The sequence below is a fragment of the Aulostomus chinensis genome, chromosome 7 (genome assembly GCF_037954235.1).
Source record: "Aulostomus chinensis isolate RoL2024-O1b breed Wild chromosome 7, RoL_Achi_v1.0, whole genome shotgun sequence".
Taxonomy (NCBI): domain Eukaryota; kingdom Metazoa; phylum Chordata; class Actinopteri; order Syngnathiformes; family Aulostomidae; genus Aulostomus; species Aulostomus chinensis.
In genome coordinates this window covers 13,751,892-13,779,495 of record NC_141326.1, presented here as the reverse complement: position 1 = coordinate 13,779,495, position 27,604 = coordinate 13,751,892, and the positions used below count along the sequence as shown (strand labels likewise).

Below are 27,604 nucleotides of genomic sequence, written 5' to 3'. Positions count from 1 at the left end.
AGTCTTCATTGGTCACAAGACTCTTCAGGGGTTTCTTGTTGCCTCGTTTGTTGAGTCTGTATTTAAATTTGGTATGTCAAGCCTATCTTTGTCAACTAGTCTGTTGTGTAGCCCAGCCTGTTATCCTGCTGGTTTGCCTTGCAGTGCTTTCAGTTTCTTGTATTTAGTTTCTCAGTTTAGTTATCAATTCAGCTTTTGTTTTATTTTGCTTAATAAATAATGAGTAACACTAATTACTACCTGCTCCTCACTCTGCATTTCGGTTGTGCAACCACCTTCTTGACTGTTAAATGTGTCATTAAGTATGGCCTGTTGGGAACTGAATCATATTTTTCACAAAAGTTACAGGTTATGTCCTATTTACAGTATATTTACTTCACATTTCAAACTTGTACATCAAAAACTTGTATGTTGTAGTCAGCCCCTCATAGTGTATGTTAAAGTATTGCTAAGCTGGGATCCAAATCACACACCTTCCATCTCAAAGCATACAGAGGGATACAAATGATACAACATTTCCATAAATTCAAAAATATTTTATTGTGGTATATTTCACATCATATTATATGATTAGAAACAGCCCCTCAGAAATTGTGCTTTATTCAGCTGCGTCTTTGCCCTGCAAAACAAAAAAACAAAAAACATGGCACAGTGTAATAAATTTTGTAATGATATGCACATATACAAATAAATAAAGCCAACGCAAACCTGAAATACATATTTGTATTTCTGTATCTTTGTGAGTGACATAAATAAGCGGATGAGGAATATATTGGACTATGATTTCTTTTTTCAAGAAGTGGAAAATTTTATATACTCACCTTGCCAGAGTCACGGCTCTTGGCTCTCAGCTTGTTGACCTGGGACTCAGCAATGTCAGCGCGCTCTTCAGCCTCCTCAAGTTCATGCTGAATCTTCCTGCTCTTAGACAGGTGAACATTGGCCTGCTCCTCCTACAAGAGCATGGAAAATTGCATGTTTAAATATAAAGAAAGACCACTGGTGGAATACATAACTCTTGAGTGTTACAAATGTTTTCCTTACCGCTTCCTCAGCCGACCTCTTGTAGGCCTTCACCTTCAGCTGCAGTTTGTCAACCAGATCCTGCAGCCTGGCAACATTTTTCTTGTCCTCTTCAGTCTGGAAGAAAAAGTATTGATTTATATTGTAATCATTATGTAGCACATGTGGGATTTGTACATGATCAGTGGTGATGCAGCTGTACCTGGTAGGTGAGCTCCTTCACCCTCCTCTCATATTTGCGGACACCCTTAACAGCATCAGCTCCACGTCTCTGCTCAGCCTCAACCTCAGCCTCCAGCTCACGCACCTTCAGGAAAAGTCAGAAAATATTTGGAACTCAAACATCTTTGACATGTTCCTGCATTTTATTAAACTGTTCAACTTCACAGTCTTACCCTCGACTCAAGTTTCTGGAGCTGCTTCTTGCCACCCTTCATGGCCAGGTTCTCAGCCTCATCCAGGCGGTGCTGCAGGTCCTTAACGGCAACCTCCAGGTTCTTCTTCATCCTCTCCAGGTGAGCACTAGTGTCCTGCTCCTTCTTCAGCTCCTCAGCCATCATTGCAGCCTAGAAATTTCAGCATTATAGATTAAAAGGAAGTTCTGAGAAAGCATGCGAAGAGTAATATAGTAAAAAATGACCATACATCAGTGATGGCCTTCTTGGCCTTCTCCTCTGCATTTCTGGCTTCCTGAACAGTGTCATCCACTTCACTCTGGATCTGGACCAGGTCTGCCTCAAGCTTCTTCTTTGTGTTCAGAAGGCTTGTGTTCTAAGAGGAAAAAGGGAAATGACTGAAGTCGTCCCTTCCAGTGCCGATACACTCATCATTTCAAAAAAGTTTTGGTGTATGATTGAAAGAAAAGAATTGAAGGGACATTCACCTGAGAGTGCAGAAGTCCAACACGCTCACTGGCATCCACCAGCTCCTGCTCAGCAATTTTACGGCCTCGCTCGGTCTGTTCCAGAGCAGCCCTAAGTTCCTCAATTTCAGCCACCATGAGTCCATTCCTGCGCTCCACCATAGCGGCCTGCTCCTTGAGATCATCCTGGGCTCTGACAGCATCGTCAAGGTGCAGTTGGGCATCCTAGTGAAATGTATCAGGGAATATTTGCGTGAACATCCAACTGAAGGTGCACTGGCTATTTTTTTGTGAGGAGTTCAGTGTCTTAACAATACCTTAAGCTGTGCCTGGACATTCCTCAGCTGTTTCTGGGACTCAGCAGCCTGGCGATTGGCATGACTCAGCTGAATCTCCATCTCATTCAGGTCTCCCTCCATCTTCTTCTTGATTCTCAGGGCATCGTTCCTGCTCCTGACCTCAGAGTCCAGAGTGCTCTGCATGGAGTCAATCACCCTCTGGCTGTTCCTCTTGATCTGCTCCATCTCCTCATCTTTCTCTGCCAGCTTCCTGTCCACCTCACCTTTAATCTGGTTGAGCTCCAACTGGACACGCAAGATCTTAGACTCCTCATGTTCCAGAGTTCCCTAATGGGATCAAAGGATAAAATATCATACTCTCTGACTGAGGAGCTTTAATGACTATGACTAATGTTTTGGAATTTCTTGTATTAAGATGGTTAAACTTGTATTTATTTGTTTTTGTTTTTTACCTCAGCCTCCTCAAGAGCAGTCTGGATCTCTGCCTTCTCGGTCTCGGTCTGCTTCTTGGCCTTCTCCAGCTCGTGGATGCTCTTGCCAGTCTCACCAATCTGTTCAGTCAGATCTGAAATCTCCTCTGCAGAGAGATACAAGTGTTTCATATTGTTTAACCTCAAATGTAGAATATAACTCCACTTGCATCTTTGCGATGATTCTTATAATAATGGCTCCCAAAATCTAAAGGGAACTGACGTTGCAGGTTCTTGTTTTCACGCTTCATGGTCTCCAGCTGATCCAGAGCTTCCTCATAGGAGTTCTTCATCTTGAACAGCTCAGTGCCAAGAGTACGAGCCTCCTTCTGAGCTCCCTCAAGCTCAGCCTGACCCTCCTCAAACTTTTGTTTCCACTCTGCCAGCACCTAAATGACACATTTCACATGCATCCTGTTAATTTATGTACCAGTGCAATGCCATGTAAAAGGTTCTTTTATTAGTTTTTGTATGGTCACATTAAGTAAATGGTTGTACCTTGTCAAAGTTCCTCTGCTTCTTGTCCAGGTTGGCGGCAAGCCCGTTAGCCCTCTCCACATCAATCATGAGGTCCTCCACCTCACTCTGGAGTCTCTGTTTGGTTTTCTCAAGAGAAGCACACTTGGAATTCACAGCCTCAATCTGCTCCTCAGCCTCCTGGAGGCGCTGTGCCAGCTTTTTCCTGTAAAAAAAAAAAAAAAATTGCTAGTCAGTAAAAACCTTACTGACCTAGACTGCTTCATTTGTGGATATTTAATTGTTGAAACTGTACTCACTTGGACTCCTCAAGCTCCTCAGTGCGCTGGATAGCATCAGTTTCATACTTAGTTCTCCACTGAGCCACCTCACTGTTGGCCTTGGACATTCCACGCTGCAGCTCAGCCTTGGCCTCCTGCTCCTCCTCAAACTGCTCCCTCAGCAGGTCACAGTCATGGCGAGCTGATTGCAGTCCATGGGCAAGAGCATTCTTGGCCTAGAAAGGGAAATAACACTTTTTCAGCCAAGTTTCTTCATGCCAACAACTTCAGTACATAGTAAAGTGTTCTTACCTTAACCTCCTCTTCAATCTGTCTCTTCAGCTCTTCAATCTGCTGTGTGAAGGCCTGCTTGCCTCTGGTCAGCTGTGAGACAAGAGCTTCCTTCTCTTCAATTTGACGGCTGAACTCACCTTTTGTGATGAAAGATCAAGAAACGTTAATGTGAATTTAATTTTCAGTTTTAGCAGATCACTTTGGCTGTTGTATCATTCGTACCATTTTCTGTCAGAAGACGGGCCTTCTGGGCGCCCATGTCATTTATCTGACGGACATTTTCATCATTCTTGGTCTTCAGTTCACTGAGTTGGTCCTCAAGAGTGCGGCACATCTTTTCAAGATTTCCCTAATGTGGAAAAGTTGTCAGTGTTACACATCAGATTAGTCTTGACTTCTGCATGCTTTATTTTTTTCCAATTTGGGTATGAACACAGCATGTGATGTGTCATATACCTTTGCTTTAGCAACAGCCTCCATGTTGCTGGAGAGATCATCAATCTCCATCTTGTATTCACTCTTTTCCTTCTCAAGCTTCTGCTTGACACGCTGGAGGTTGTCGATCTGCTCACCCAGCTCAGCAACGCTGTCAGCCTGCTTCTTGCGCAGAGCCGCAGAAGTTGCCTCATGCTGCAGGGTGGCCTCCTCGAGGTCACGGCGGACCTTCTGGAACTCAGCCTCACGCTTCTTGTTCATCTCAATCTGAGCAGCAGTGGCACCACCAGCCTCCTCCAACCTCTCACTGATCTCCTCAAGTTCTCTGGAGAGATCAGCCCTCTGCTTCTCAACCTTGGCACGAGCAGCACGCTCAGCCTCAATCTCCTCCTCCAGTTCCTCAATACGGGCCTGGTGAATGATATGAGTTGTTTATCATTGAACTGTCCCTTTTTAGAATACCAAACAGAGTACATGTCCACACAATAATGTTCAACATAGCATCATGTATCAGTCACCTGGAGCTCCTTGATCTTCTTCTGAAGCTGAGCACCCATTGACTGTTCATCCTCAATCTTGCTCAACAGCTGACTAATTTCAAAGTCCTTCCTGTGTGCATGAAAAAGTTTATATGATAAGATTTCATTCCTGCTGTTGGCCATATTGGAATTAATTGTGTCCTAAACTGGAGATGAATTGTCAATATTTTGTTCATTTTTTCCCCCCTTACTTTTTGAGCTTCTCATCGGACTGCTGCTTGTCATTCTCAAGATCCATGATGGATTCCTGAGCCAGTTTCAGATCACCCTCAAGCTTCCTCTTGGCCCTCTCCAGGTCCATACGCAGCTTCTTCTCTTGCTCCAGAGAACCTTCAAGCTGTATGTTAATATGAGTTAGGATGAGGTAGATGGAGAGTGCTATTTTGCCAAATTTGAGTGAATTTCTGAACTTACATCATCCACTTGCTGCTCAAGCTTGGTCTTGGCCTTAGTCAGGGTGTTGACTTTGTCTTCCTCTGCCTGCAGATCATCAAGGGTCTGCTGATGAGCCTCCTGAAGGGCCTTCTTTTCCTTGGTCAGCTTTGCAATGCTCTCATCCTGAGAAGCCATCTCCTCAGTGAGATTCTTCACCTGCGGTGGCAAGAGAAGCATGATATTTCATGGCAAATCTCATGATTTCACTGGTAATGTTAGGTATCCAAAGGTTAACAAACCTTGTTCTCGGTGGCATGTTTCTCCTTCTCCACCTTGGCCAAGGTAAGCTCCAGGTCATCAATATCCTTCTTGAGCTCAGAGCATTCATCTTCTAGCTTTCTCTTTTTGGCAGTGAGTTCAGCATTGATTTCCTCTTCATCCTCCAGTCTCTCAGTTGTCTCTTTGAGTTTGGCCTCCAGCTGAATCTTACTCTTGATAAGACCCTCACATCTCTCCTCAGCATCAGACAGATTCTCTGATTCCTGATTCCCATTGGGGAAAAGAGGTTACCACATCTGTGGGTTTTTTTTGACACACACTACAAAAGCAAAACCATTAGTTGACATTTACTCACAGATGCCACTTGAAGCTGCAGATCATTCTTCTCCTGCAGAAGAGACACCATCTTCTCCTCCAGCTCCTTCTTCTTGGCAAGGGCAGCAGCCAAGTCGTTTGTCATTTTCTCATAGTTCTCCTTCATCTGGGCCAGCTCCTTCTCAGTTTCAGCACTCTTCAGCAGAGGCTTGATCTTGTAGTACACCTTCATCCATGGCCAGTGTTTGACATTCATGAAGGAGCGCACATTGTACTGAATGGTGTAGATGGCCTCCCTGTGGACAAAAAGAGATTGTTACAGTGTCACTTGTGATTTTCATGCATTGTTTTTTTTAAAGTTCCTGATGAATTGTTCTCAACATGCCTCCTCTCCATCATCTTGACAAACTCCTTTCTCATGAGGAAACCACGGCAGAGAGCCTGAGTCATTGTGACCAGAGCTGCCAGCTTCTCATCTCTCATTTCCTCAAGGGTACCCAGCAGACCAGCCTTGAAGAACACCTGAATAAACAGATATGAAATGAAATATATTCGAAGATGAACTGAGACAAAGCACTCCCCTTCATGTAAAACAAGCAGCAAAATATGCATCAAGTTGTTCTATAAAAAAGTGAAAGAATGCTGCTTACCTTTGTGTGTCCAAATCTGTACTGGTCATGGTCGATATCAATGGACCCAAGCAGCTTCTCTGCAGCCTTCTTGTTGTCAATGAACTGTCCCTCAGGGATGACGCTGGCATTCAGCACCTTGTATCTTTTAATTTAAACAGTCGGTGGTTATTTTCAGGATTCCTCTTTTCATGTGCATGAAACTTGAGATGCTTCGATTCACTGATACCTCTGCTTGAAGTCACCGTAGAGGATTCTGCTGGGGAAACCTTTCCTGCAGATTCTGATACCCTCCAGTACACCGTTGCACCTAAGCTGGTGGATGACCAGGAAGTTCTCCATCAGACCTGTGAAAAGAATTTTTTAAATCAATCTCATGAAAAGAAGACATTTTAACATGTTGGAGGACACACTTAAGCAAAACATACAACAAAACTGAACCATATCTCAGATTTTCTTGATATGTACCTGGAGTCTTTGACTCATTGGGAATCAGACAACGCACAAAGTGAGGATGGGTGCTCCTCAAGTTGGTCATCAGCTTGCCCAAGTTCTCCTGAATGTCCAAGAAAGAAATTATTGTCATTAAATAAAAGAAGCTTGAGTTTGGTATAAAAACAGATGTGATATTGTGCCTCCTTAAGCGAAGTTAAATCATACCCTGAACTGTGAAGACACAGTCTGCATAGAACCTCCCTTCTTCTTGCCTCCCTTCTTGGTAGTGTCTGTTGATCATTTGCAGTATAAATATGTTGTTAGACTGAGACAATATTTATGATATCACACATGGCATTTTGTTAATATACAGCTAGCTATGTCCGCCATGACAGCCATCAGAAAATATTTTAATTGATTATGGATGATATCATACCCTCAGCAGCAGCAGGAGGATACAGAAGAGAAAGAAGTTTCACAGAGGACTTCTGGTACAGCTGCAGAACTGACTCATTCAGTGGATCCTTGTTCTTGTCCAGCCAGCCACCGACATTGTAGTCCACTGTACCAGCATAGTGCACCAAGGAGAAGTGGGCCTCAGCCTTGCCCTTTGCAGGCTTTGGTTTCTCAAATGCTTTGGTTTTGCCAAGATGCTGGTCGTACAGCTTGTTCTTGAAGGATGTGTCTGTGGCCTTGGGGAACATGCACTCCTCTTCAAGGATGGAGAAGATGCCCATGGGCTTCACAGAAAATGCACAGAAGTCTAGGATTAATCGACACGTCAGGTTTTGTCAAGAGCAAATACACCAAATCCCAGGTTAAAACACTTACCTTCTCAATCAGCTCAATGCAGGCAGCCAAGTCCATACCAAAGTCAATGAACTCCCAGATAATACCCTCCTTCTTGTACTCCTCTTGTTCCAGGACAAACATGTGGTGGTTGAAGAACTGTTGCAGTTTCTCATTGGTGAAGTTGATGCACAGCTGCTCCATGCTGTTGAACTGTGAGAGGGCAGGCAATTAATTGCCAGTGATTTGAATGTCATAAAAATGACCCTTATTTGCCAAGAGTAGCTCTTACATCAAAGATTTCAAAGCCAGCAATATCCAGGACACCAATAAAGTACTGTCTGGACTGTTTAGTGTCCAACATCTGGTTGATACGGATGACCATCCACAAGAACATCCTCTCGTAGATGGATTTGGCAAGGGCAGTCACAGAGTTCAGCACCTAAGATAAAAAAAACAAAAAGCAGAACATACATTGATTTCAGCCAGTCAGTTGTCTTGTATTTATGACCTTTTTTTAATGACATTATGTGAGAAAACTCAAAAAGAATTTCCCATAAGTACTAACTTCCACATTTTATGTGAAAATCTTAAATGGGACAAAGTAGTTTTGGCTTCCTCTAATGAACTCTCACCTGAAAACATTATTAGATGCCAACTTGGCTGTCTTTATGAAATATAATTTTAAGATTCAAGGAAGAAGTTTGTTCCAGTATATTTTAATTACCTGAGGCACAGTCTGTCCCTTGGTGACAAACTCATTTCCGACCTTCACTCTGGGATAGCATAGAGCCTTCAGCATGTCAGCAGAGTTCAGACCCAGCAAGTAAGCAACCTTGTCAGCATCTGAAAACGTTTAAGTGATTTACGCTTTGACTATTTAACAGACATTGGCTGATAAAGTGACAACCAGAGGATGGTACTTTACGACCGTTGTTCTGCAGCTGTTCAGTTTTTTAGGACAGTAAATACTCACCCTCTGTGCCGTCAGGCTCAGCCTGCTCCTCACGCTGCTTCTGCTTGAACTTCATGTTGCCATGGTGGATCACAGCGCCAGTCATCTTGTAGATGCTCATTTTCTCCTCAGCGGAGAAGCCCAGGATATCGATGGCATTCTGTGTACATGGAAGGTGTCCACACAAAAAAACATCACTTCAAGAAATGCTTCTGAAAGCAGCCATGAAATGGAATTAAATACAAAACTCTATGAAAGGATCTTCAGCAATTACTCACATCTGTGGCTTCCAGCTCAATTTTGTCATCAATACTAGCCACAGTGATCTGACCCTGGCTGATCATAGGGAAGTCGTAGGGGTTGGTTGTGATGAGAGACGCCTCTGGAATTCAAAAGGGTAAAAGTTAATAAATTGTTTCTTATCAAAACTTTAACTGACTTATCATTGTGTGATGAGGCGATGTGTACCAATCAGCTCAGGTTTGTGGTTGGTCATCATCTGGTAGAAGATGTGGTAGCCTCTTTCATCGGGAAGCTGGAATGTCACTCTGGACTTCTCCAGCAGATCTGCAAATGTGGTTTATGAGTTCAAACTTTGCTGACTTGTGCAAGTTATATTCTCACATAGTTGGACTTTGTTACTCACATGTCTCAATATCAGCACTAGCCAGTTTGCCAGTTGTGCCAAAATGAATTCTGATGAATTTACCCTGTTTGGAGTAAAGAGATGTAAAACATCCTTCCAAGTTGGTCATTGTATCAGGATCTTCTTTACATGTAGAAATTGGTCCATACTTACAAAACGAGAAGAGTTGTCATTCCTCACAGTTTTGGCATTACCGTAGGCCTCCAGCAGGGGATTGGCTGCAATAATCTGATCTTCAAGGGACCCCTACGGTACAAATTTAGAACTCATATCAGCAAAGCACATAATTTTCCTCAAATAGCCAACCTATTTTGCTCTTCTAGAGCTTACCATACCTGTATCTTTCCTGATGCTTCCTTCTTCTTATCACCACCAACTGAGATGGTAGCAAAGTACTGGATGACACGCTTGGTGTTAACAGTCTTTCCAGCACCAGATTCTCCACTGGGTATAGACACAGGCTTATTGGAATTTGATCCAGAAATTTGATTTACTTCAACAACTTCAATGAATTTAAAACTTACGTGATCAAGACAGACTGGTTCTCCCTGTCTGTTAAAACAATGAAATAGACATCATCAATTCTACGCTTTTGCCACAGAAACCAAACTATTTATGAATTCTGCATCGTCATGTTCAAAACCTACCAGTGAGCATGAACTGATAAGCGTTGTCGGAGACTGAGAAGATGTGGGGTGGAGCCTCCATACGCTTCTTGCCTCTGTAAGCACTCACAACTTCAGCATCGTACACTGGGAGCCACTTGTAGGGGTTCACAGTAGCACAGAACAAGCCAGAGTAGGTCTGAAAGAAAGCGTAAAGACATAACAGTTCACTTTCTGCCTTGATAAAATGTTGTAATTTAGAATATTGATTGTTTCTGAGTGAGGAGATTGTCTTACGTAGATCATCCATGCTGCATAACGCTCTTTGAGGTTATACAGGACAGAGGCTTCATTGAGGTGGGTCATCATGGCCATGTCCTCAATTTTGTCGAACTTGGGAGGATTCATGGGTGTGACGTCATCTTCTTTGACTGTCCTCTCCTGGAGGAGGACATGGGTGACAGTGAGAACCGATCAAAGCCATCGACCAGTTCAGTCCCACTTAACGATACAAACCTCCTCTGTGTCCAGGACTTTGACGGTGACTTTGCCACCTTCTTTCTTGAGGATTGTTCCCTTCAAGTACAGCTCCTTAACATCAGCTACATAACAGGCTGTCTTGGCATCGAATGGTTTGCTTTGAGCCTCAATTCTCTCCTTCTCTGGCTTACGGAGGTAAACGGCAGCTTTGCCATAAACGGCCATCTCCGCGTCGGTACTCATGGTGGCGGTTTACTTCTGTGAAAAAATTCAAAGTAGTTTTCATTTTCAACTTTTTTTGATATATTCGACAATCTAATGTGACAAATTCTTAACATGTCTCGAAAAAGTCATACATGTCTCGTCAGGTCAGGCATTTAGGTAGAGGAGAACTGCCACCAAATTGTATACTGGCTAGATGTCAGAGTCTTATAAGATTTGTGAAACCATCTCTTTTTTAACAATTAGATGGCATAAGTGGAACTAAATTTAAAGTTTCACAGAAATTGACATAAAAAACATAAAAGCTTTTCATACCTGAACCAGTTTCTGTCAAAAGGTCTGTTTTTGTACTTCCTGTCAAAAAGCATGACATATTTTCAGTCACTGATGGAGGTTTAAAAATTCAAATCCATTCTGAAATTTCAATATTATTATTATTATTATTAATAATAATAATAATATAGTCTCAGAATAATCTATTCCTTAAACAAGAAATAAATTGCAGTGCTCCTTAGCAGACAGAAGACATGCTTACCACAAGCTGGGGTCTTCTAGGGGCTTCTACCACACACTGCAATGCCCTCTTGGACTCCTTTATATTGAGAGTAGTTTGCTTGCACAGCAAAAGTTAAATATGGGACACATGCCAAATGTGGTGTGCATAACACTGAAAGCAGACATCTGTTGAAACATTGCACATTGGTATCTGAGTCGAGCCATTTCCAGTTCATTTAAAAGGTATTATTGATCAAATCAATAGTTTTCTCTTCAGCTCTTTTTAAATCAAGTTCTTTTTTCATCAGGCATTAGTGGTCAATATGTCATTTTAACAGAATTGGTGGATGTTAAAGGGAAAGTGTACAGAGAAAAAAAAGTCTTTTTAACTTTTATTGATGAATAATGAAATATTTCAAAATGCTCATCTAAAATGGTAACTTTACATGTCCTGATAACCTTTGACTCTTATTAAAACTGTATGTAAAAGAATGAGTTTTAGTTTATTTCTACATTATTATCATTTGATTTAAACCAAAACAGGTGCCTTCACAAGTAATGTAGTGATTCAAGTGTCATGACTTTCTCACAAGCACTTTAAAATATTCAAACTGCTATTTTCTGCCTACAAATTGTCTACTTTGAAGTTGTCATTCAGTCAGTCTGCATTTTTTTGTCATCAATTTTGTCCATTGTGCATAATTCAATCTTTCAAAGTCAAAGTCAAAGCTTTTAAAGCCACCTCTAAAAATGCACAAATATTTTCTTTGACTGCTTTCAAATAATTTTCCAGTGATTGCAGAGATTTATTGAAAATGTCGAATGACAAAGTGCAAACAGTAGGACTGAAACTTACACCAGAGTATGATTGTTATTCTCCAGAAAGTGTCCCCCACTTAAGACATCAAGGGAAATTAATCAATATGTAAAATTCTTTTAATAGGTATGGACTTGCATTGAAAATGTTAAATTGTTATATCAAAGTGATAAGATGAATATAATATCTTAGGAATGTAATGGCCACTGTGAGTTCAACATTTCAGCAGCTGTTGTCACCCTTTGCAGAGTGAGATCTAGATAATGAATGTGATGATGATGCGAGGAGTCTTGGCCTGGAGAACTCAATGACACACGGACAGGCTCGACTGTCATGATGGAACATTAAATGTTTGCAAATTTGGAGGTAGAGACGTTAGATCAAAGTTAGATCGAAGTAAAAATTCATTCACAGGGGGAACAAAGGATCATTTAATACAATGATCTTATCAAAGCAATTTAGAGCGCCCCCGTTTAAAAAAAAAGTTTGGTCAGGGCTTCTCACCTTGAAGAGGGTTCAATAACATCCTTAGACCATCTGCTCTAGAGCTTGGATACAACATTTTCTTTTTCATCTTAGTGATGTTTTTTTGCACTTATTAATAAAAAAAAAATTGAAGGTTTCAAGGTATTCACTGTTCACCAGGAGAAACTGAGAGGCAAGAAATTTTAAGAGTAGACTATTACTTACTTGCTAAAAGTCTTTAAATTTAAGTACTTCAGAGTTACAAAGTTGTCCCTGTAGGAACAAATGGTCATATAAAACTACAATATAAAAAGATTGCCCCATCCACATCATTCTGAATGACAGCCTGCTCATAGCATATTCAAAGTATATTCTATATTATTCTAATTCATTTAATCTCAAACACAATCTTTAAGGTTGTTTTTTTACCACACTGTTGGACTTGACTTGGGATTCTTAGCATTCAAACTGTTTTGCTTACAAAGCTGAAGTTAAATATGGGGCATGTACCAAACATGGCTTGGACAACAGCTGATGCTTACATGACTTAAACATTTGTTGCTAGTGCACACATCTCATGTTTCAAGTTTCCCTTGGCAAAACTCGACCCTGAATTTGTGATAATCCCTACTTAAAATAGGTAACTTTGATTTCAGGTCTTTTGACAGGCTGTTCAGTCATTGACGTAAGTCAAGCGTATTGACAGTAAAACATACATATGTACATACACATCAATATAATTCTAACGACAATTATTATTATTTTTTTTACAAATATCAATTAAATTAATGTAGATGTTAAACTGAGCACATACTCCTTTGAAAAAAAAAACCCCAGAAGGTTTCTTTCAAACTGTCCTGTTTCCCATTAAATGAATAATAAACATTTTATGGTTTCTTGTTGTGAGTATCTGGTGTTCAAACTCATATGTCAAGCCTTTAACACTTAAACTGACCCTGCAATCGTAGCTTCAAGTCCATTTTTGGCTCCATGCACTTCACTGCTCCTCACAGTTGTTGAGCAATATCTTTTTAAATGTCACTGGCCGTAGTGTTGAAGATTTAATATGTGTTCAAAAACTGTCAGCCGATAAAAATGTCACGATTAAGTTGGTAATCTAATTTCGAATTCAGAAACATTTCAGTTATATTTAATAAAACAAACTCCTCATCAATAATGTCTGCGTGTGCAAGCAGGTACTCTGTGGTTCAGTGGGCCATAAATGTGAACATTTGTCACGGAACAGTTGACACATCGTCATAGTTGAAAAGCTACTTCATAATGACTATGAATTAATACATCTTCTTAAATATTTGATCTGTTGTCTGCCTGGTTAAAATACATCTTTTGTTTGCCGGATACTTTCGAAAACACAATCTAATGTAGCTGTAGGGCCTGTTTTAACTATTTTTTCATCATTTTACGTACCGTCTTTAAAACCTCTGACTATTGCTTCAAAAGCTCTTTATCATGCAATGGATTTTTCCAGAAGTGATTTTAGTTACACACATTTACTACACTTCAGTTTTAACCCTAATTCTCCTGAGAAAAACAGCGGTGCTTTGAGCTTGGTGATAATGTTTTTTTGCTATGAGCTGTCCATACCACCTTCATCTATAACGTTTGAACATATTTCATTTGATAATGCACTTCAGGTCAGTGTTTGAGTGAAAAGTTCAACTTGTGTCGATTCAACAATGTGATACACGTCTTTAGTTTTTAACAGAATTAATAAAGATATTTTTGTTATTTTTGAAGTTTTTTGTAATGATACACACTCATCACCGTGACAAATCTCACATTAGCTAACTTTCATTGGAAAAAAAGATTAAAATAATACAGACAGCAATTTCAGAGAACCTTAAACTTTATTTTGTTCAGCATAGACTGTATCATTTTGAGTGATTCAACACAGTGAAACGCTGTGTTCTACTCAGCTGCTTCTTTTCCCTGAAAACAGATAAATAGTTTTTGTGAGTTAAAACCTTAATATGCTTCAGGTGACAATAATTATAATCAAATAAATTACTGTGTTATTACTTGTAAAATATTTTCTTTTTTGGGGAGTATATGTATTTATTAACGATAATGCTTTCAGAAATTTGCATTAAATTGATATGTTTACCTTGCCAGAGTCACGACTCTTGGCTCTCAGCTTGTTGACCTGGGACTCAGCAATGTCAGCGCGCTCTTCAGCCTCCTCAAGTTCATGCTGAATCTTCCTGCACTTAGACAGGTGAGCATTGGCCTGCTCCTCCTGGAAGACACAGAAAATTACATGAATTCATGTTCAAATGAAGTTATAAATTATCCAACATGATATAAGTAATTAAATTTTTCCTTACCGCTTCCTCGGCCGACCTCTTGTAGGCCTTCACCTTTAGCTGCAGTTTGTCAACCAGATCCTGCAGCCTGGCAACATTTTTCTTGTCCTCCTCAGTCTGGAACAAAAAGTATTGATTTATAATTTAATCATTATGTAGCACATGTGGGATTTGTACATGATCAGTGGTGATGCAGCTGTACCTGGTAGGTGAGTTCCTTCACCCTCCTCTCATATTTGCGGACACCCTTAACAGCATCAGCTCCACGTCTCTGCTCAGCTTCAACCTCAGCCTCCAGCTCACGCACCTTCAGGAAAAGTCAGAAAATATTTGGAACTCAAACATCTTTGACATGTTCCTGCATTTTATCAAACTGTTCAACTTCACAGTCTTACCCTCGACTCAAGTTTCTGGAGCTGCTTCTTGCCACCCTTCATGGCCAGGTTCTCAGCCTCATCCAGGCGGTGCTGCAGGTCCTTAACGGCAACCTCCAGGTTCTTCTTCATCCTCTCCAGGTGAGAACTAGTGTCCTGCTCCTTCTTCAGCTCCTCAGCCATCATTGCAGCCTAGAAATTTCAGCATTATAGATTAAAAGAAAGTTCTGAGAAAGCGTGCGAAGAGTAATATAGTAAAAAATGACCATACATCAGTGATGGCCTTCTTGGCCTTCTCCTCTGCATTTCTGGCTTCCTGAACAGTGTCATCCACTTCACTCTGGATCTGGACCAGGTCTGCCTCAAGCTTCTTCTTTGTGTTCAGAAGGCTTGTGTTCTAAAAGGAAAAAGGGAAATGACTGAAGTCGTCCTTTCCAGTGCCGATACACTCATCATTTCAAAAAAGTTTTGGTGTATGATTGAAGGAAAAGAATTGAAGGGACATTCACCTGAGAGTGCAGAAGTCCAACACGCTCACTGGCATCCACCAGCTCCTGCTCAGCAATTTTACGGCCTCTCTCAGTCTGTTCCAGAGCAGCCCTAAGTTCCTCAATTTCAGCCACCATGAGTCCATTCCTGCGCTCCACCATAGCGGCCTGCTCCTTGAGATCATCCTGGGCTCTGACAGCATCGTCAAGGTGCAGTTGGGCATCCTAGTGAAATGTATCAGGGAATATTTGCATGAAAATCCAACTGAAGGTGCACTGACTATCTTTTGTGGGGAGTTCAGTGTCTTAACAATACCTTAAGCTGTGCCTGGACATTCCTCAGCTGTTTCTGGGACTCAGCAGCCTGGCGATTGGCATGACTCAGCTGAATCTCCATCTCATTCAGGTCTCCCTCCATCTTCTTCTTGATTCTCAGGGCATCGTTCCTGCTCCTGACCTCAGAGTCCAGAGTGCTCTGCATGGAGTCAATCACCCTCTGGCTGTTCCTCTTGATCTGCTCCATCTCCTCATCTTTCTCTGCCAGCTTCCTGTCCACCTCACCTTTAATCTGGTTGAGCTCCAACTGGACACGCAGGATCTTAGACTCCTCATGTTCCAGAGTTCCCTAATGGGATCCAAGGATAAAATATCATACTCTCTGACTGAGGAGCTTTAATGACCATGACTTATGTTTTGGAATTTCTTGTATTAAGATGGTTAAACTTGTATTTATTTGTTTTTGTTTTTGTTTTTTTTACCTCAGCCTCCTCAAGAGCAGTCTGGATCTCTGCCTTCTCGGTCTCGGTCTGCTTCTTGGCCTTCTCCAGCTCGTGGATGCTCTTGCCAGTCTCACCAATCTGTTCAGTCAGATCTGAAATCTCCTCTGCAGAGAGATACAAGTGTTTCATATTGTTTAACCTCAAATGTAGAATATAACTCCACTTGCATCTTTGCAATGATTCTTATAAGAATGGCTCCCAAAATCTAAAGGGAACTGACGTTGCAGGTTCTTGTTTTCACGCTTCATGGTCTCCAGCTGATCCAGAGCTTCCTCATAGGAGTTCTTCATCTTGAACAGCTCAGTGCCAAGAGTACGAGCCTCCTTCTGAGCTCCCTCAAGCTCAGCCTGACCCTCCTCATACTTTTGTTTCCACTCTGCCAGCACCTAAATGACACATTTCACATGCATCCTGTTAATTTATATACCAGTGCAATGCCATGTAAAAGGTTCTTTTATTAGTTTTGTTATGGTCACATTAAGTAAATGGTTGTACCTTGTCAAAGTTCCTCTGCTTCTTGTCCAGGTTGGCGGCAAGCCCATTAGCCCTCTCCACATCAATCATGAGGTCCTCCACCTCACTCTGGAGTCTCTGTTTGGTTTTCTCAAGAGAAGCACACTTGGAATTCACAGCCTCAGTCTGCTCCTCAGCCTCCTGGAGGCGCTGTGCCAGCTTTTTCCTGTAAAAAAAAAAAATTGCTAGTCAGTAAAAAACCTTACTGACCTAGACTGCTTCATTTGTGGATATTTAATTGTTGAAACTGTACTCACTTGGACTCCTCAAGCTCTTCAGTGCGCTGGATAGCATCAGTTTCATACTTAGTTCTCCACTGAGCCACCTCACTGTTGGCCTTGGACATTCCACGCTGCAGCTCAGCCTTGGCCTCCTGCTCCTCCTCAAACTGCTCCCTCAGCAGGTCACAGTCATGGCGAGCTGATTGCAGTCCATGGGCGAGAGCATTCTTGGCCTAGAAAGGGAAATAACACTTTTTCAGCCATGTTTCTTCATGCCAACAACTTCAGTACACAGTAAAGTGTTCTTACCTTAACCTCCTCTTCAATCTGTCTCTTCAGCTCTTCAATCTGCTGTGTGAAGGCCTGCTTGCCTCTGGTCAGCTGTGAGACAAGAGCTTCCTTCTCTTCAATTTGACGGCTGAACTCACCTTTTGTGATGAAAGATCAAGAAACGTTAATGTGAATTTAATTTTCAGTTTTAGCAGATCACTTTGGCTGTTGTATCATTCGTACCATTTTCTGTCAGAAGACGGGCCTTCTGGGCGCCCATGTCATTTATCTGACGGACATTTTCATCATTCTTGGTCTTCAGTTCACTGAGTTGGTCCTCAAGAGTGCGGCACATCTTTTCAAGATTTCCCTAATGTGGAAAAGTTGTCAGTGTTACACATCAGATTAGTCTTGACTTCTGCATGCTTTATTTTTTTCCAATTTGGGTATGAACACAGCATGTGATGTGTCATATACCTTTGCTTTAGCAACAGCCTCCATGTTGCTGGAGAGATCATCAATCTCCATCTTGTATTCACTCTTTTCCTTCTCAAGCTTCTGCTTGACACGCTGGAGGTTGTCGATCTGCTCACCCAGCTCAGCAACGCTGTCAGCCTGCTTCTTGCGCAGAGCCGCAGAAGTTGCCTCATGCTGCAGGGTGGCCTCCTCGAGGTCACGGCGGACCTTCTGGAACTCAGCCTCACGCTTCTTGTTCATCTCAATCTGAGCAGCAGTGGCACCACCAGCCTCCTCCAACCTCTCACTGATCTCCTCAAGTTCTCTGGAGAGATCAGCCCTCTGCTTCTCAACCTTGGCACGAGCAGCACGCTCAGCCTCAATCTCCTCCTCCAGTTCCTCAATACGGGCCTGGTGAATGATATAAGTTGTTTATCATTGAACTGTCCCTTTTTAGAATACCAAACAGAGTACATGTCCACACAATAATGTTCAACATAGCATCATATATCAGTCACCTGGAGCTCCTTGATCTTCTTCTGAAGCTGAGCACCCATTGACTGTTCATCCTCAATCTTGCTCAACAGTTGACTAATTTCAAAGTCCTTCCTGTGTGCATGAAAAAGTGCATATGATAAGATTTCATTCCTGCTGTTGGCCATATTGGAATTAATTTTGTCCTAAACTGGAGATGAATTGTCAATATTTTGTTCATTTTTTCCTCCCTTACTTTTTGAGCTTCTCATCGGACTGCTGCTTGTCATTCTCAAGATCCATGATGGATTCCTGAGCCAGTTTCAGATCACCCTCAAGCTTCCTCTTGGCCCTCTCCAGGTCCATACGCAGCTTCTTCTCTTGCTCCAGAGAACCTTCAAGCTGTATGGTAATATGAGTTAGGATGAGGTAGATGGAGAGTGCTATTTTGCCAAATTTTAGTGAATTTCTGAACTTACATCATCCACTTGCTGCTCAAGCTTGGTCTTGGCCTTAGTCAGGGTGTTGACTTTGTCTTCCTCTGCCTGCAGATCATCAAGGGTCTGCTGATGAGCCTCCTGAAGGGCCTTCTTTTCCTTGGTCAGTTTTGCAATGCTCTCATCCTGAGAAGCCATCTCCTCAGTGAGATTCTTCACCTGCGGTGGCAAGAGAAGCATGATATTTCATGGCAAATCTCATGATTTCACTGGTAATGTTAGGTATCCAAAGGTTAACAAACCTTGTTCTCGGTGGCATGTTTCTCCTTCTCCACCTTGGCCAAGGTAAGCTCCAGGTCATCAATATCCTTCTTGAGCTCAGAGCATTCATCTTCTAGCTTTCTCTTTTTGGCAGTGAGTTCAGCATTGATTTCCTCTTCATCCTCCAGTCTCTCAGTTGTCTCTTTGAGTTTGGCCTCCAGCTGAATCTTACTCTTGATAAGACCCTCACATCTCTCCTCAGCATCAGACAGATTCTCTGATTCCTGATTCCCATTGGGGAAAAGAGGTTACCACATCTGTGTTTTTTTTTTGACACACACTACAAAAGCAAAACCATTAGTTGACATTTACTCACAGATGCCACTTGAAGCTGCAGATCATTCTTCTCCTGCAGAAGAGACACCATCTTCTCCTCCAGCTCCTTCTTCTTGGCAAGGGCAGCAGCCAAGTCGTTTGTCATTTTCTCATAGTTCTCCTTCATCTGGGCCAGCTCCTTCTCAGTTTCAGCACTCTTCAGCAGAGGCTTGATCTTGTAGTACACCTTCATCCATGGCCAGTGTTTGACATTCATGAAGGAGCGCACATTGTACTGAATGGTGTAGATGGCCTCCCTGTGGACAAAAAGAGATTGTTACAGTGTCACTTGTGATTTTCATGCATTGTTTTTTTTTTAAGTTCCTGATGAATTGTTCTCAACATGCCTCCTCTCCATCATCTTGACAAACTCCTTTCTCATGAGGAAACCACGGCAGAGAGCCTGAGTCATTGTGACCAGAGCTGCCAGCTTCTCATCTCTCATTTCCTCAAGGGTACCCAGCAGACCAGCCTTGAAGAACACCTGAATAAACAGATATGAAATTAAATATATTCGAAGATGAACTGAGACAAAGCACTCCCCTTCATGTAAAACAAGCAGCAAAATGTACATCAAGTTGTTCTATAAAAAAGTGAAAGAATGCTGCTTACCTTTGTGTGTCCAAATCTGTACTGGTCATGGTCGATATCAATGGACCCAAGCAGCTTCTCTGCAGCCTTCTTGTTGTCAATGAACTGTCCCTCAGGGATGACGCTGGCATTCAGCACCTTGTATCTTTTAATTTAAACAGTCGGTGGTTATTTTCAGGATTCCTCTTTTCATGTGCGTGAAACTTGAGATGCTTCAATTCACTGATACCTCTGCTTGAAGTCACCGTAGAGGATTCTGCTGGGGAAACCTTTCCTGCAGATTCTGATACCCTCCAGTACACCGTTGCACCTAAGCTGGTGGATGACCAGGAAGTTCTCCATCAGACCTGTGAAAAGAATTTTTTAAATCAATCTCATGAAAAGAAGACATTTTAACATGTTGGAGGACACACTTAAGCAAAACATACAACAAAACTGAACCATATCTCAGATTTTCTTGATATGTACCTGGAGTCTTTGACTCATTGGGAATCAGACAACGCACAAAGTGAGGATGGGTGCTCCTCAAGTTGGTCATCAGCTTGCCCAAGTTCTCCTGAATGTCCAAAGAAAGAAATTATTGTCATTAAATAAAAGAAGCTTGAGTTTGGTATAAAAACAGATGTGATACTGTGCCTCCTTTAGCGAAGTGAAATCATACCCTGAACTGTGAAGACACAGTCTGCATAGAACCTCCCTTCTTCTTGCCTCCCTTCTTGGTAGTGTCTGTTGATCATTTGCAGTATAAATATGTTGTTAGACTGAGACAATATTTATGATATCACACATGGCATTTTGTTAATATACAGCTAGCTGTGTCCGCCATGACAGCCATCAGAAAATATTTTAATTGATTATGGATGATATCGTACCCTCAGCAGCAGCAGGAGGATACAGAAGAGAAAGAAGTTTCACAGAGGACTTCTGGTACAGCTGCAGAACTGACTCATTCAGTGGATCCTTGTTCTTGTCCAGCCAACCACCGACATTGTAGTCCACTGTACCAGCATAGTGCACCAAGGAGAAGTGGGCCTCAGCCTTGCCCTTTGCAGGCTTTGGTTTCTCAAATGCTTTGCATTTGCCAAGATGCTGTTCATAGAGCTTGTTCTTGAAGGATGTGTCTGTGGCCTTGGGGAACATGCACTCCTCTTCAAGGATGGAGAAGATGCCCATGGGCTTCACAGAAAATTCACAGAAGTCTAGGATTAATCGAAACATCAAGTTTTGTCAAGAGCAAATACACCAAATCCCAGGTTAAAACACTTACCTTCTCAATCAGCTCAATGCAGGCAGCCAAGTCCATACCAAAGTCAATGAACTCCCAGATAATACCCTCCTTCTTGTACTCCTCTTGTTCCAGGACAAACATGTGGTGGTTGAAGAACTGTTGCAGTTTCTCATTGGTGAAGTTGATGCACAGCTGCTCCATGCTGTTGAACTGTGAGAGGGCAGGCAATTAATTGCCAGTGATATGAATGTCATAAAAATGACCCTTATTTGCCAAGAGTGGCTCTTACATCAAAGATTTCAAAGCCAGCAATATCCAGGACACCAATAAAGAACTGTCTGGACTGTTTAGTGTCCAACATCTGGTTGATACGGATGACCATCCACAAGAACATCCTCTCGTAGATGGATTTGGCAAGGGCAGTCACAGAGTTTGACACCTTAGATAAAAAAAAACACAAGATATATATATAGATTCAAGCCAGTCAGTTTTGTAAAATTCCAGCTTATATTTCTGATCATGTTTTGATGACATAAATGTGATGAATTTCAAAATAAGTTAGGAGCCAGAATTTAAATGTAACTATTTGCTCTCATTTGGAAATTTCCATAAGGGGATTCAGGTTTCGCACCACTTATAATGTTAAAATTTTAAATGGAACAAACCATTTTTTGGTTTTTCTCATGAACTCTCACCCTAAAAAACGTATGAGTTGCTAACTTGAATTTCTTAATAAAATATAATTTTAAGATTCAAGGAAGAAGTTTGTTCCAGTATATTTTAATTACCTGAGGCACAGTCTGTCCCTTGGTGACAAACTCATTTCCGACCTTCACTCTGGGATAGCATAGAGCCTTCAGCATGTCAGCAGAGTTCAGACCCAGCAAGTAAGCAACCTTGTCAGCATCTGAAAACGTTTAAGTGATTTACGCTTTGACAATTTAACAGACATTGGCTGATAAAGTGACAACCAGAGGATGGTACTTTACGACCGTTGTTCTGCAGCTGTTCAGTTTTTTAGGACAGTAAATACTCACCCTCTGTGCCGTCAGGCTCAGCCTGCTCCTCACGCTGCTTCTGCTTGAACTTCATGTTGCCATGGTGGATCACAGCGCCAGTCATCTTGTAGATGCTCATTTTCTCCTCAGCGGAGAAGCCCAGGATATCGATGGCATTCTGTGTACATGGAAGGTGTCCACACAAAAAAAACATCACTTCAAGAAATGCTTCTGAAAGCAGCCATGAAATGGAATTAAATACAAAACTCTATGAAATGATCTTCAGCAATTACTCACATCTGTGGCTTCCAGCTCAATTTTGTCATCAATACTAGCCACAGTGATCTGACCCTGGCTGATCATAGGGAAGTCGTAGGGGTTGGTTGTGATGAGAGACACCTCTGGAATTCAAAAGGGTAAAAGTTAATAAATTGTTTCTTATCAAAACTTTAACTGACTTATCATTGTGTGATGAGGCGATGTGTACCAATCAGCTCAGGTTTGTGGTTGGTCATCATCTGGTAGAAGATGTGGTAGCCTCTTTCATCGGGAAGCTGGAATGTCACTCTGGACTTCTCCAGCAGGTCTGCAAATGTGGTTTATGAGTTCAAACTTTGCTGACTTGTGCAAGTTATATTCTCACATAGTTGGACTTTGTTACTCACATGTCTCAATATCAGCACTAGCCAGTTTGCCAGTTGTGCCAAAATGAATTCTGATGAATTTACCCTGTTTGGAGTAAAGAGATGTAAAACATCCTTCCAAGTTGGTCATTGTATCAGGATCTTCTTTACATGTAGAAATTGGTCCATACTTACAAAACGAGAAGAGTTGTCATTCCTCACAGTTTTGGCATTACCGTAGGCCTCCAGCAGGGGATTGGCTGCAATAATCTGATCTTCAAGGGACCCCTATGGTGCAAATTTAGAACTCATATCAGCAAAGCACATAATTTTCCTCAAATAGCCAACCTATTTTGCTCTTCTAGAGCTTACCATACCTGTATCTTTCCTGATGCTTCCTTCTTCTTATCACCACCAACTGAGATGGTAGCAAAGTACTGGATGACACGCTTGGTGTTCACAGTCTTTCCAGCACCAGATTCTCCACTGGGTATAGACACAGGCTTATTGGAATTTGATCCAGAAATTTGATTTACTTCAACAACTTCAATGAATTTAAAACTTACGTGATCAAGACAGACTGGTTCTCCCTGTCTGTTAAAACAATGAAATAGACATCATCAATTCTACGCTTTTGCCACAGAAACCAAACTATTTATGAATTCTGCATCGTCATGTTCAAAACCTACCAGTGAGCATGAACTGATAAGCGTTGTCGGAGACTGAGAAGATGTGGGGTGGAGCCTCCATACGCTTCTTGCCTCTGTAAGCACTCACAACTTCAGCATCGTACACTGGGAGCCACTTGTAGGGGTTCACAGTAGCACAGAACAAGCCAGAGTAGGTCTGAAAGAAAGCGTATAGACATAACAGTTCACTTTCTGCCTTGATAAAATTTTGTAATTTAGAATATTGATTGTTTCTGAGTGAGGAGATTATCTTACGTAGATCATCCATGCTGCATAACGCTCTTTGAGGTTATACAGGACAGAGGCTTCATTGAGGTGGGTCATCATGGCCATGTCCTCAATTTTGTCGAACTTGGGAGGATTCATGGGAGTGACGTCATCTTCTTTGACTGTCCTCTCCTGGAGGAGGACATGGGTGACAGTGAGAACCGATCAAAGCCATCGACCAGTTCAGTCCCACTTAACGATACTAACCTCCTCTGTGTCCAGGACTTTGACGGTGACTTTGCCACCTTCTTTCTTGAGGATTGTTCCCTTCAAGTACAGCTCCTTAGCATCAGCTACATAGCAGGCTGTCTTGGCATCAAATGGTTTGTTTTGAGCCTCAATTCTCTCCTTCTCTGGCTTACGGAGGTAAACGGCAGCTTTGCCATAAATGGCCATCTCCGCGTCGGTACTCATGGTGGCGGTTTATGTCTGTGTCACAATAGAGAAATTAAACAGACATTCAGGATATCTTAAAGTGAGATGGCTCGACAAATCCTAAAATCTGCAATTGCACATAAATGTGTTTCCCATTGTGCATTTGGCGAATAAACATCAAAAAGGTAGCAGGCTCTAGCTGAGAAATCACAAACATGGAGAACTCTATAGCAATATAGGTGACAGTTAACACAGGTATTATAGATAACGCAGAGACAAAGGCTGCTTAAGTCACCAATGTGATTACGTAAATTAGTAGGTTAAGTCAGTCTCAGCATCATTTCATTTCAGTGCCTGAGAGACTCTCTCTGTGGTTGAGTTTTTGCTTTATCTTTAGCTTTTTAATTCGTAAAACCTTGTCCACTGCCATTTCAGTACCATTTATGTCATTTTTCTAGACTTGATATCATTGTCTCTTATCTTGAACACAAGCTGTTGTAGAAAAGGTAAGGTCTACAGCAGAAGTTTTCCTGAAAAGTAAAGCACCTTTGTGATACTTATAAATCCAGTTAGTTTCGCGCCTTGCTTGGTAGTACTGGCACCTTGTGTACAACATCTCCACACTTAACACTCGTGTTTTCAAATCGTGACTACTGACCAGTTGTGTTCAGTCTTTAAACATATGTCATGACTACACATGCAAATCCTAATAAAATGGGAAAAAGTGAATTGTAGTACACACCTTACTCTCTCTTGCTGTGAAAAGAATATTATATTCCACACACCTATGTAAAAAAAAGTTGAGGTCAGAGAAGAAAAAATCATTCAAAATTAATAGGATAAATATTAAATTACATGGAAAATATACAAAGATTCTACCTATAAATTTCTACCTATCAATGTTTCACTGTTAATACATTAATCGAAAAATGCACCCAAGTTCTGAACTGCTTCAGAGCATGAAACCTCACCACAAGCAGGGACGTCACTTGTCTTCTTCCACACACTTGGAGGCTCCCCTCCCGCCCCTTATATCTGGTCTGGTTTGCTTACAAAGCAGAGGTTAAAGAAGGCTAACATTCCAAATAAGGTTGGAAGGAAAGATGACTTTCAGAGCGTTTGAAATATTTTTTGCTGGCACCTGCGATGTCTGGTAATTCCTTTGTGACATAATTAACTTTAAAAAAAAACCAACATATTTACTGATAACATGTAGATGGAATAATGATTTTCCGCATTTCACAGTCGTTTTTTTTTTTTTTCACAGAAATGGTGTTAACACTCAAAATGCACTACAAAACTCTCCAAAATTTATGCTAGGACTGTTTAATATTGGCCAATCATAACTTTAATCCACAAAGCATCTTCTCATTTTTGGTTCCTTGAGAGTGCTTTTATGAAATAATATACCAATTTCTGTTCTATTTAATACTGTAATAATACCTGAAGAAGTTCTTTAACCGAGCAGGATATATCTTGCTTTAGGTTTACATTTTGACAATTTAAAATTATTTTTAGAGTCTCAGCTTTGTTGGAAATCTGATAGTTGACAGACAGCAACTACATGAGTTCGAAGACAGCTGACATCATGGACTCTGCATCCACTGTACTGAGCTAATGAAGCCCACTTTTTTTTAAATTTATGCAAAAAAAAACAATGAAAAAACAAAACAGACAAAAAAAAACCCAACCTCCTATGAAGTTTAGTCACGCTATTTTTTAACAAGTAAAAATGTCGATTTCAATTTTAGATGCTCAATATTGTACATGTAAATGCATGCATTTGTGACCTACTCCAGTGTGTAGTCTTATGTTTTACTCAGTAATTAGAAGGAAGGAAGTCCTGATTGTTGGGTATGATTAAGTTATCAGGGTGAACCAGTTGTCACCTGACTAAGGGTGCAATGAGTAACACTTGTTATGGTCCTCGAGAGCAGCATTTGTTGGGCCCCACAGTAATACTCCATCATGTCATTGGAGTAGTGCAAGGCTTCTGTGTTAAAATGAAAAGTACTGAATGGCTTCAAATATAGGTATCATTTAGATGCCACAAAATGTCCTCTATCCATACTGTGATTTGTAAATTATCAAAACTGTATGCTTCAATACACATTTTTTTTCTGAGGTTGTGGCAGGCTAAAGAAAAAAATATTTGTTTTAGCTAGTCAGGACACAGTAAGTGTGAGGTAAAAATGAGTTACACTTCTAGCGTTCCCTCACAACAAGGTTGTGCGGTCCTTTTTTTCCCATTTATGGAATTGTGTGACTCAATTGATGCATTTCCTCATTGTGTCAATACAAACGTCTGCTGTTGACTTGAGTTTGTGCCGAACTTTGTGAATCAGTGTTTACCAGCCGGTCCCAGTCATCCTCCCTTTCAGCTCGTTATTCAACCTGCTTCATATAGAAGATATGAGAAAAATGTTCTACTGTTTTTATATTCAAGATTTCTGCTGAGATTGCTTTTTCAGGCTGTATTTTAACTGTCATTTGATGTTCAGCTGACAGTTTACCACCCAGGCAGTAGTGAGCATGCAGGTGATTGACAGCTCAAAGCAAAGCCTTCCAACTGCTGTTGCCTCACAGTGTAGTGTGTAATGGAATGCTGGAGCTGTTACACTACTTCGAAAAGTGAAAGAGTGCAGCAAATATTTGTATGGGTAATTTAAGAATAATCATTTTAGTTACTGTAAAAACAAAACAAAATAAAAACATAAAAGTTCATTTAGTGATGACCCAAGTTCTTCATTTACATGTTTTCTTGTAAACGCATCTCACATTTGGTACACCGCATCTATCTAATTACACCAGCCCGATGTAATTAGATAGGTGTCAGAAGACTGAGAATGAAGAGAGATAGGAGGAGGTCAGAGGTCAGGTGATGGGGGTTAAGTTTTGAAGCTCAAGGCAGTTGTTGCAGCTTCTGTAAAAAGCCAGTCAGAAGACAACCTAACAAACTGAGCAAGCACAGTAAGGAAAAAGTGAACTAACCAATGACCAAGTATGGTGTGATCTATTTGTGACTATAAATGAAGATAAAGAGGGACGTCCAGTCTTACATTCTGCATTTTAAATCTCGAATGTGGCAGCAATCATAGTCATGCACGTGGAGGTGTGCTAGAGCAGCTGTTATCTGTACCTATCCTCCTTTTAATGAAAAGGTGGATGCCCCTTCATCACATGATGGATGATCAGATCACATATGACAGTGGTGGTCTGCTTTTATATGTGTGAAGAAAGTCTTTATAAATGATGTAGTTCAATGGTCAGAATCTCATATTCTCTGCTGTGGAACCAAACCTGATGCAGTATAACGCTGCACTCACCGAGAAGTGCCTCTCTGCATTGATGAAGGACTCATAAACTAAACTTTAACCACCGGACAGCAGTAGGTCAGGTGACTCTCTGCCGTTGGGCTTATTTTGTAATTCCATGGTGTCGTCTGGGGAACATGTCCGGCAAGAGCAGCGCCTTTCTGGTTGGTTGCATTTATTTCGTGCCCAACTGGAAGCGGAAAATCAAATATACACATATTAATATCAACAAATATTTTTTCTTTCAATAAATAAACTTCTCCATTGTTCCACACTACCTCATCCTTCCTTTTCCGTGCGTCCTTCACAATTTGCCTATACGCACGCATTTATTTGAATAATTGCATGACAAGAAAACGAAACCAAAACTGTTCGTTAGCC

General features: G+C 41.2%; 3 protein-coding genes across 10 annotated transcripts in view; 1 reads left to right on the top strand and 2 right to left on the bottom strand.

The window, feature by feature from the left end:
- The window catches only part of nlrc5 (NLR family, CARD domain containing 5), a 77,002-nt gene that overhangs the window by 18,754 nt on the left and 30,644 nt on the right, over positions 1-27,604 (top strand). The gene's annotated exons all lie outside the window — the stretch shown is intronic.
- On the bottom strand, positions 599-10,410 carry LOC147258618 (myosin heavy chain, fast skeletal muscle-like). Its single transcript, XM_086207945.1, has 39 exons — positions 10,204-10,410; positions 9,985-10,128; positions 9,730-9,886; positions 9,607-9,634; positions 9,418-9,526; positions 9,236-9,328; positions 9,083-9,146; positions 8,905-9,003; positions 8,715-8,818; positions 8,458-8,596; positions 8,209-8,327; positions 7,774-7,923; positions 7,524-7,694; positions 7,129-7,432; positions 6,918-6,982; positions 6,726-6,813; positions 6,487-6,604; positions 6,279-6,402; positions 6,010-6,150; positions 5,669-5,920; positions 5,334-5,576; positions 5,074-5,250; positions 4,851-4,996; positions 4,639-4,729; positions 4,142-4,531; positions 3,908-4,034; positions 3,704-3,822; positions 3,431-3,627; positions 3,153-3,336; positions 2,878-3,043; positions 2,637-2,761; positions 2,203-2,511; positions 1,907-2,110; positions 1,669-1,794; positions 1,419-1,589; positions 1,226-1,330; positions 1,012-1,140; positions 822-953; positions 599-619 (listed from the first exon to the last, which is right to left on the bottom strand). Exons 1-39 carry the CDS (start codon positions 10,408-10,410, stop codon positions 599-601), a joined length of 5,838 nt encoding a protein of 1,945 aa, XP_086064071.1.
- Positions 14,027-27,586, bottom strand: LOC147258617 (myosin heavy chain, fast skeletal muscle-like). 3 transcript variants are annotated; one of them, XM_086208557.1, is made up of 43 exons: positions 27,502-27,586; positions 27,236-27,413; positions 24,881-24,957; positions 24,652-24,694; positions 23,742-23,963; positions 23,523-23,666; positions 23,268-23,424; positions 23,145-23,172; positions 22,956-23,064; positions 22,774-22,866; positions 22,621-22,684; positions 22,443-22,541; positions 22,253-22,356; positions 21,995-22,133; positions 21,746-21,864; positions 21,247-21,396; positions 20,997-21,167; positions 20,602-20,905; positions 20,391-20,455; positions 20,198-20,285; positions 19,959-20,076; positions 19,751-19,874; positions 19,482-19,622; positions 19,140-19,391; positions 18,805-19,047; positions 18,545-18,721; positions 18,322-18,467; positions 18,110-18,200; positions 17,613-18,002; positions 17,379-17,505; positions 17,175-17,293; positions 16,902-17,098; positions 16,627-16,810; positions 16,352-16,517; positions 16,111-16,235; positions 15,669-15,977; positions 15,374-15,577; positions 15,136-15,261; positions 14,886-15,056; positions 14,693-14,797; positions 14,512-14,607; positions 14,292-14,423; positions 14,027-14,116 (listed from the first exon to the last, which is right to left on the bottom strand). In XM_086208557.1, exons 5-43 carry the CDS (start codon positions 23,946-23,948, stop codon positions 14,096-14,098), a joined length of 5,805 nt encoding a protein of 1,934 aa, XP_086064683.1. In that variant the 5' UTR covers positions 23,949-23,963; positions 24,652-24,694; positions 24,881-24,957; positions 27,236-27,413; positions 27,502-27,586; the 3' UTR covers positions 14,027-14,095. The 3 variants fall into 3 exon arrangements, with proteins under 3 accessions (XP_086064683.1, XP_086064682.1, XP_086064684.1); XM_086208556.1 differs by lacking the exon at positions 24,881-24,957 and having other exon boundaries at positions 27,502-27,585; XM_086208558.1 differs by lacking the exons at positions 27,236-27,413; positions 27,502-27,586 and having other exon boundaries at positions 24,881-25,157.

Bases quoted from the DNA above. Each gene is read 5' to 3' on its own strand.
- LOC147258617 (XM_086208557.1), bottom strand. From the start codon at position 23,948: ATGAGTACCGACGCGGAGATGGCCATTTATGGCAAAGCTGCCGTTTAC. The intron at 20,077-20,197 runs GTACATATCAAG...TTCTTTTCACAG, and splicing joins CAATGAGTCAAAGACTCCAG to GTCTGATGGAGAACTTCCTG. The intron at 15,057-15,135 runs GTATGGTCATTT...TGAAATTTCTAG, and splicing joins CCAAGAAGGCCATCACTGAT to GCTGCAATGATGGCTGAGGA.
- LOC147258618 (XM_086207945.1), bottom strand. From the start codon at position 10,410: ATGAGTACCGACGCGGAGATGGCCGTTTATGGCAAAGCTGCCGTTTAC. The intron at 9,527-9,606 runs GTAAGTTTTAAA...GTCTATACCCAG, and splicing joins AACCAGTCTGTCTTGATCAC to TGGAGAATCTGGTGCTGGAA. The intron at 6,151-6,278 runs GTAAGCAGCATT...CTGTTTATTCAG, and splicing joins ACAGATTTGGACACACAAAG to GTGTTCTTCAAGGCTGGTCT.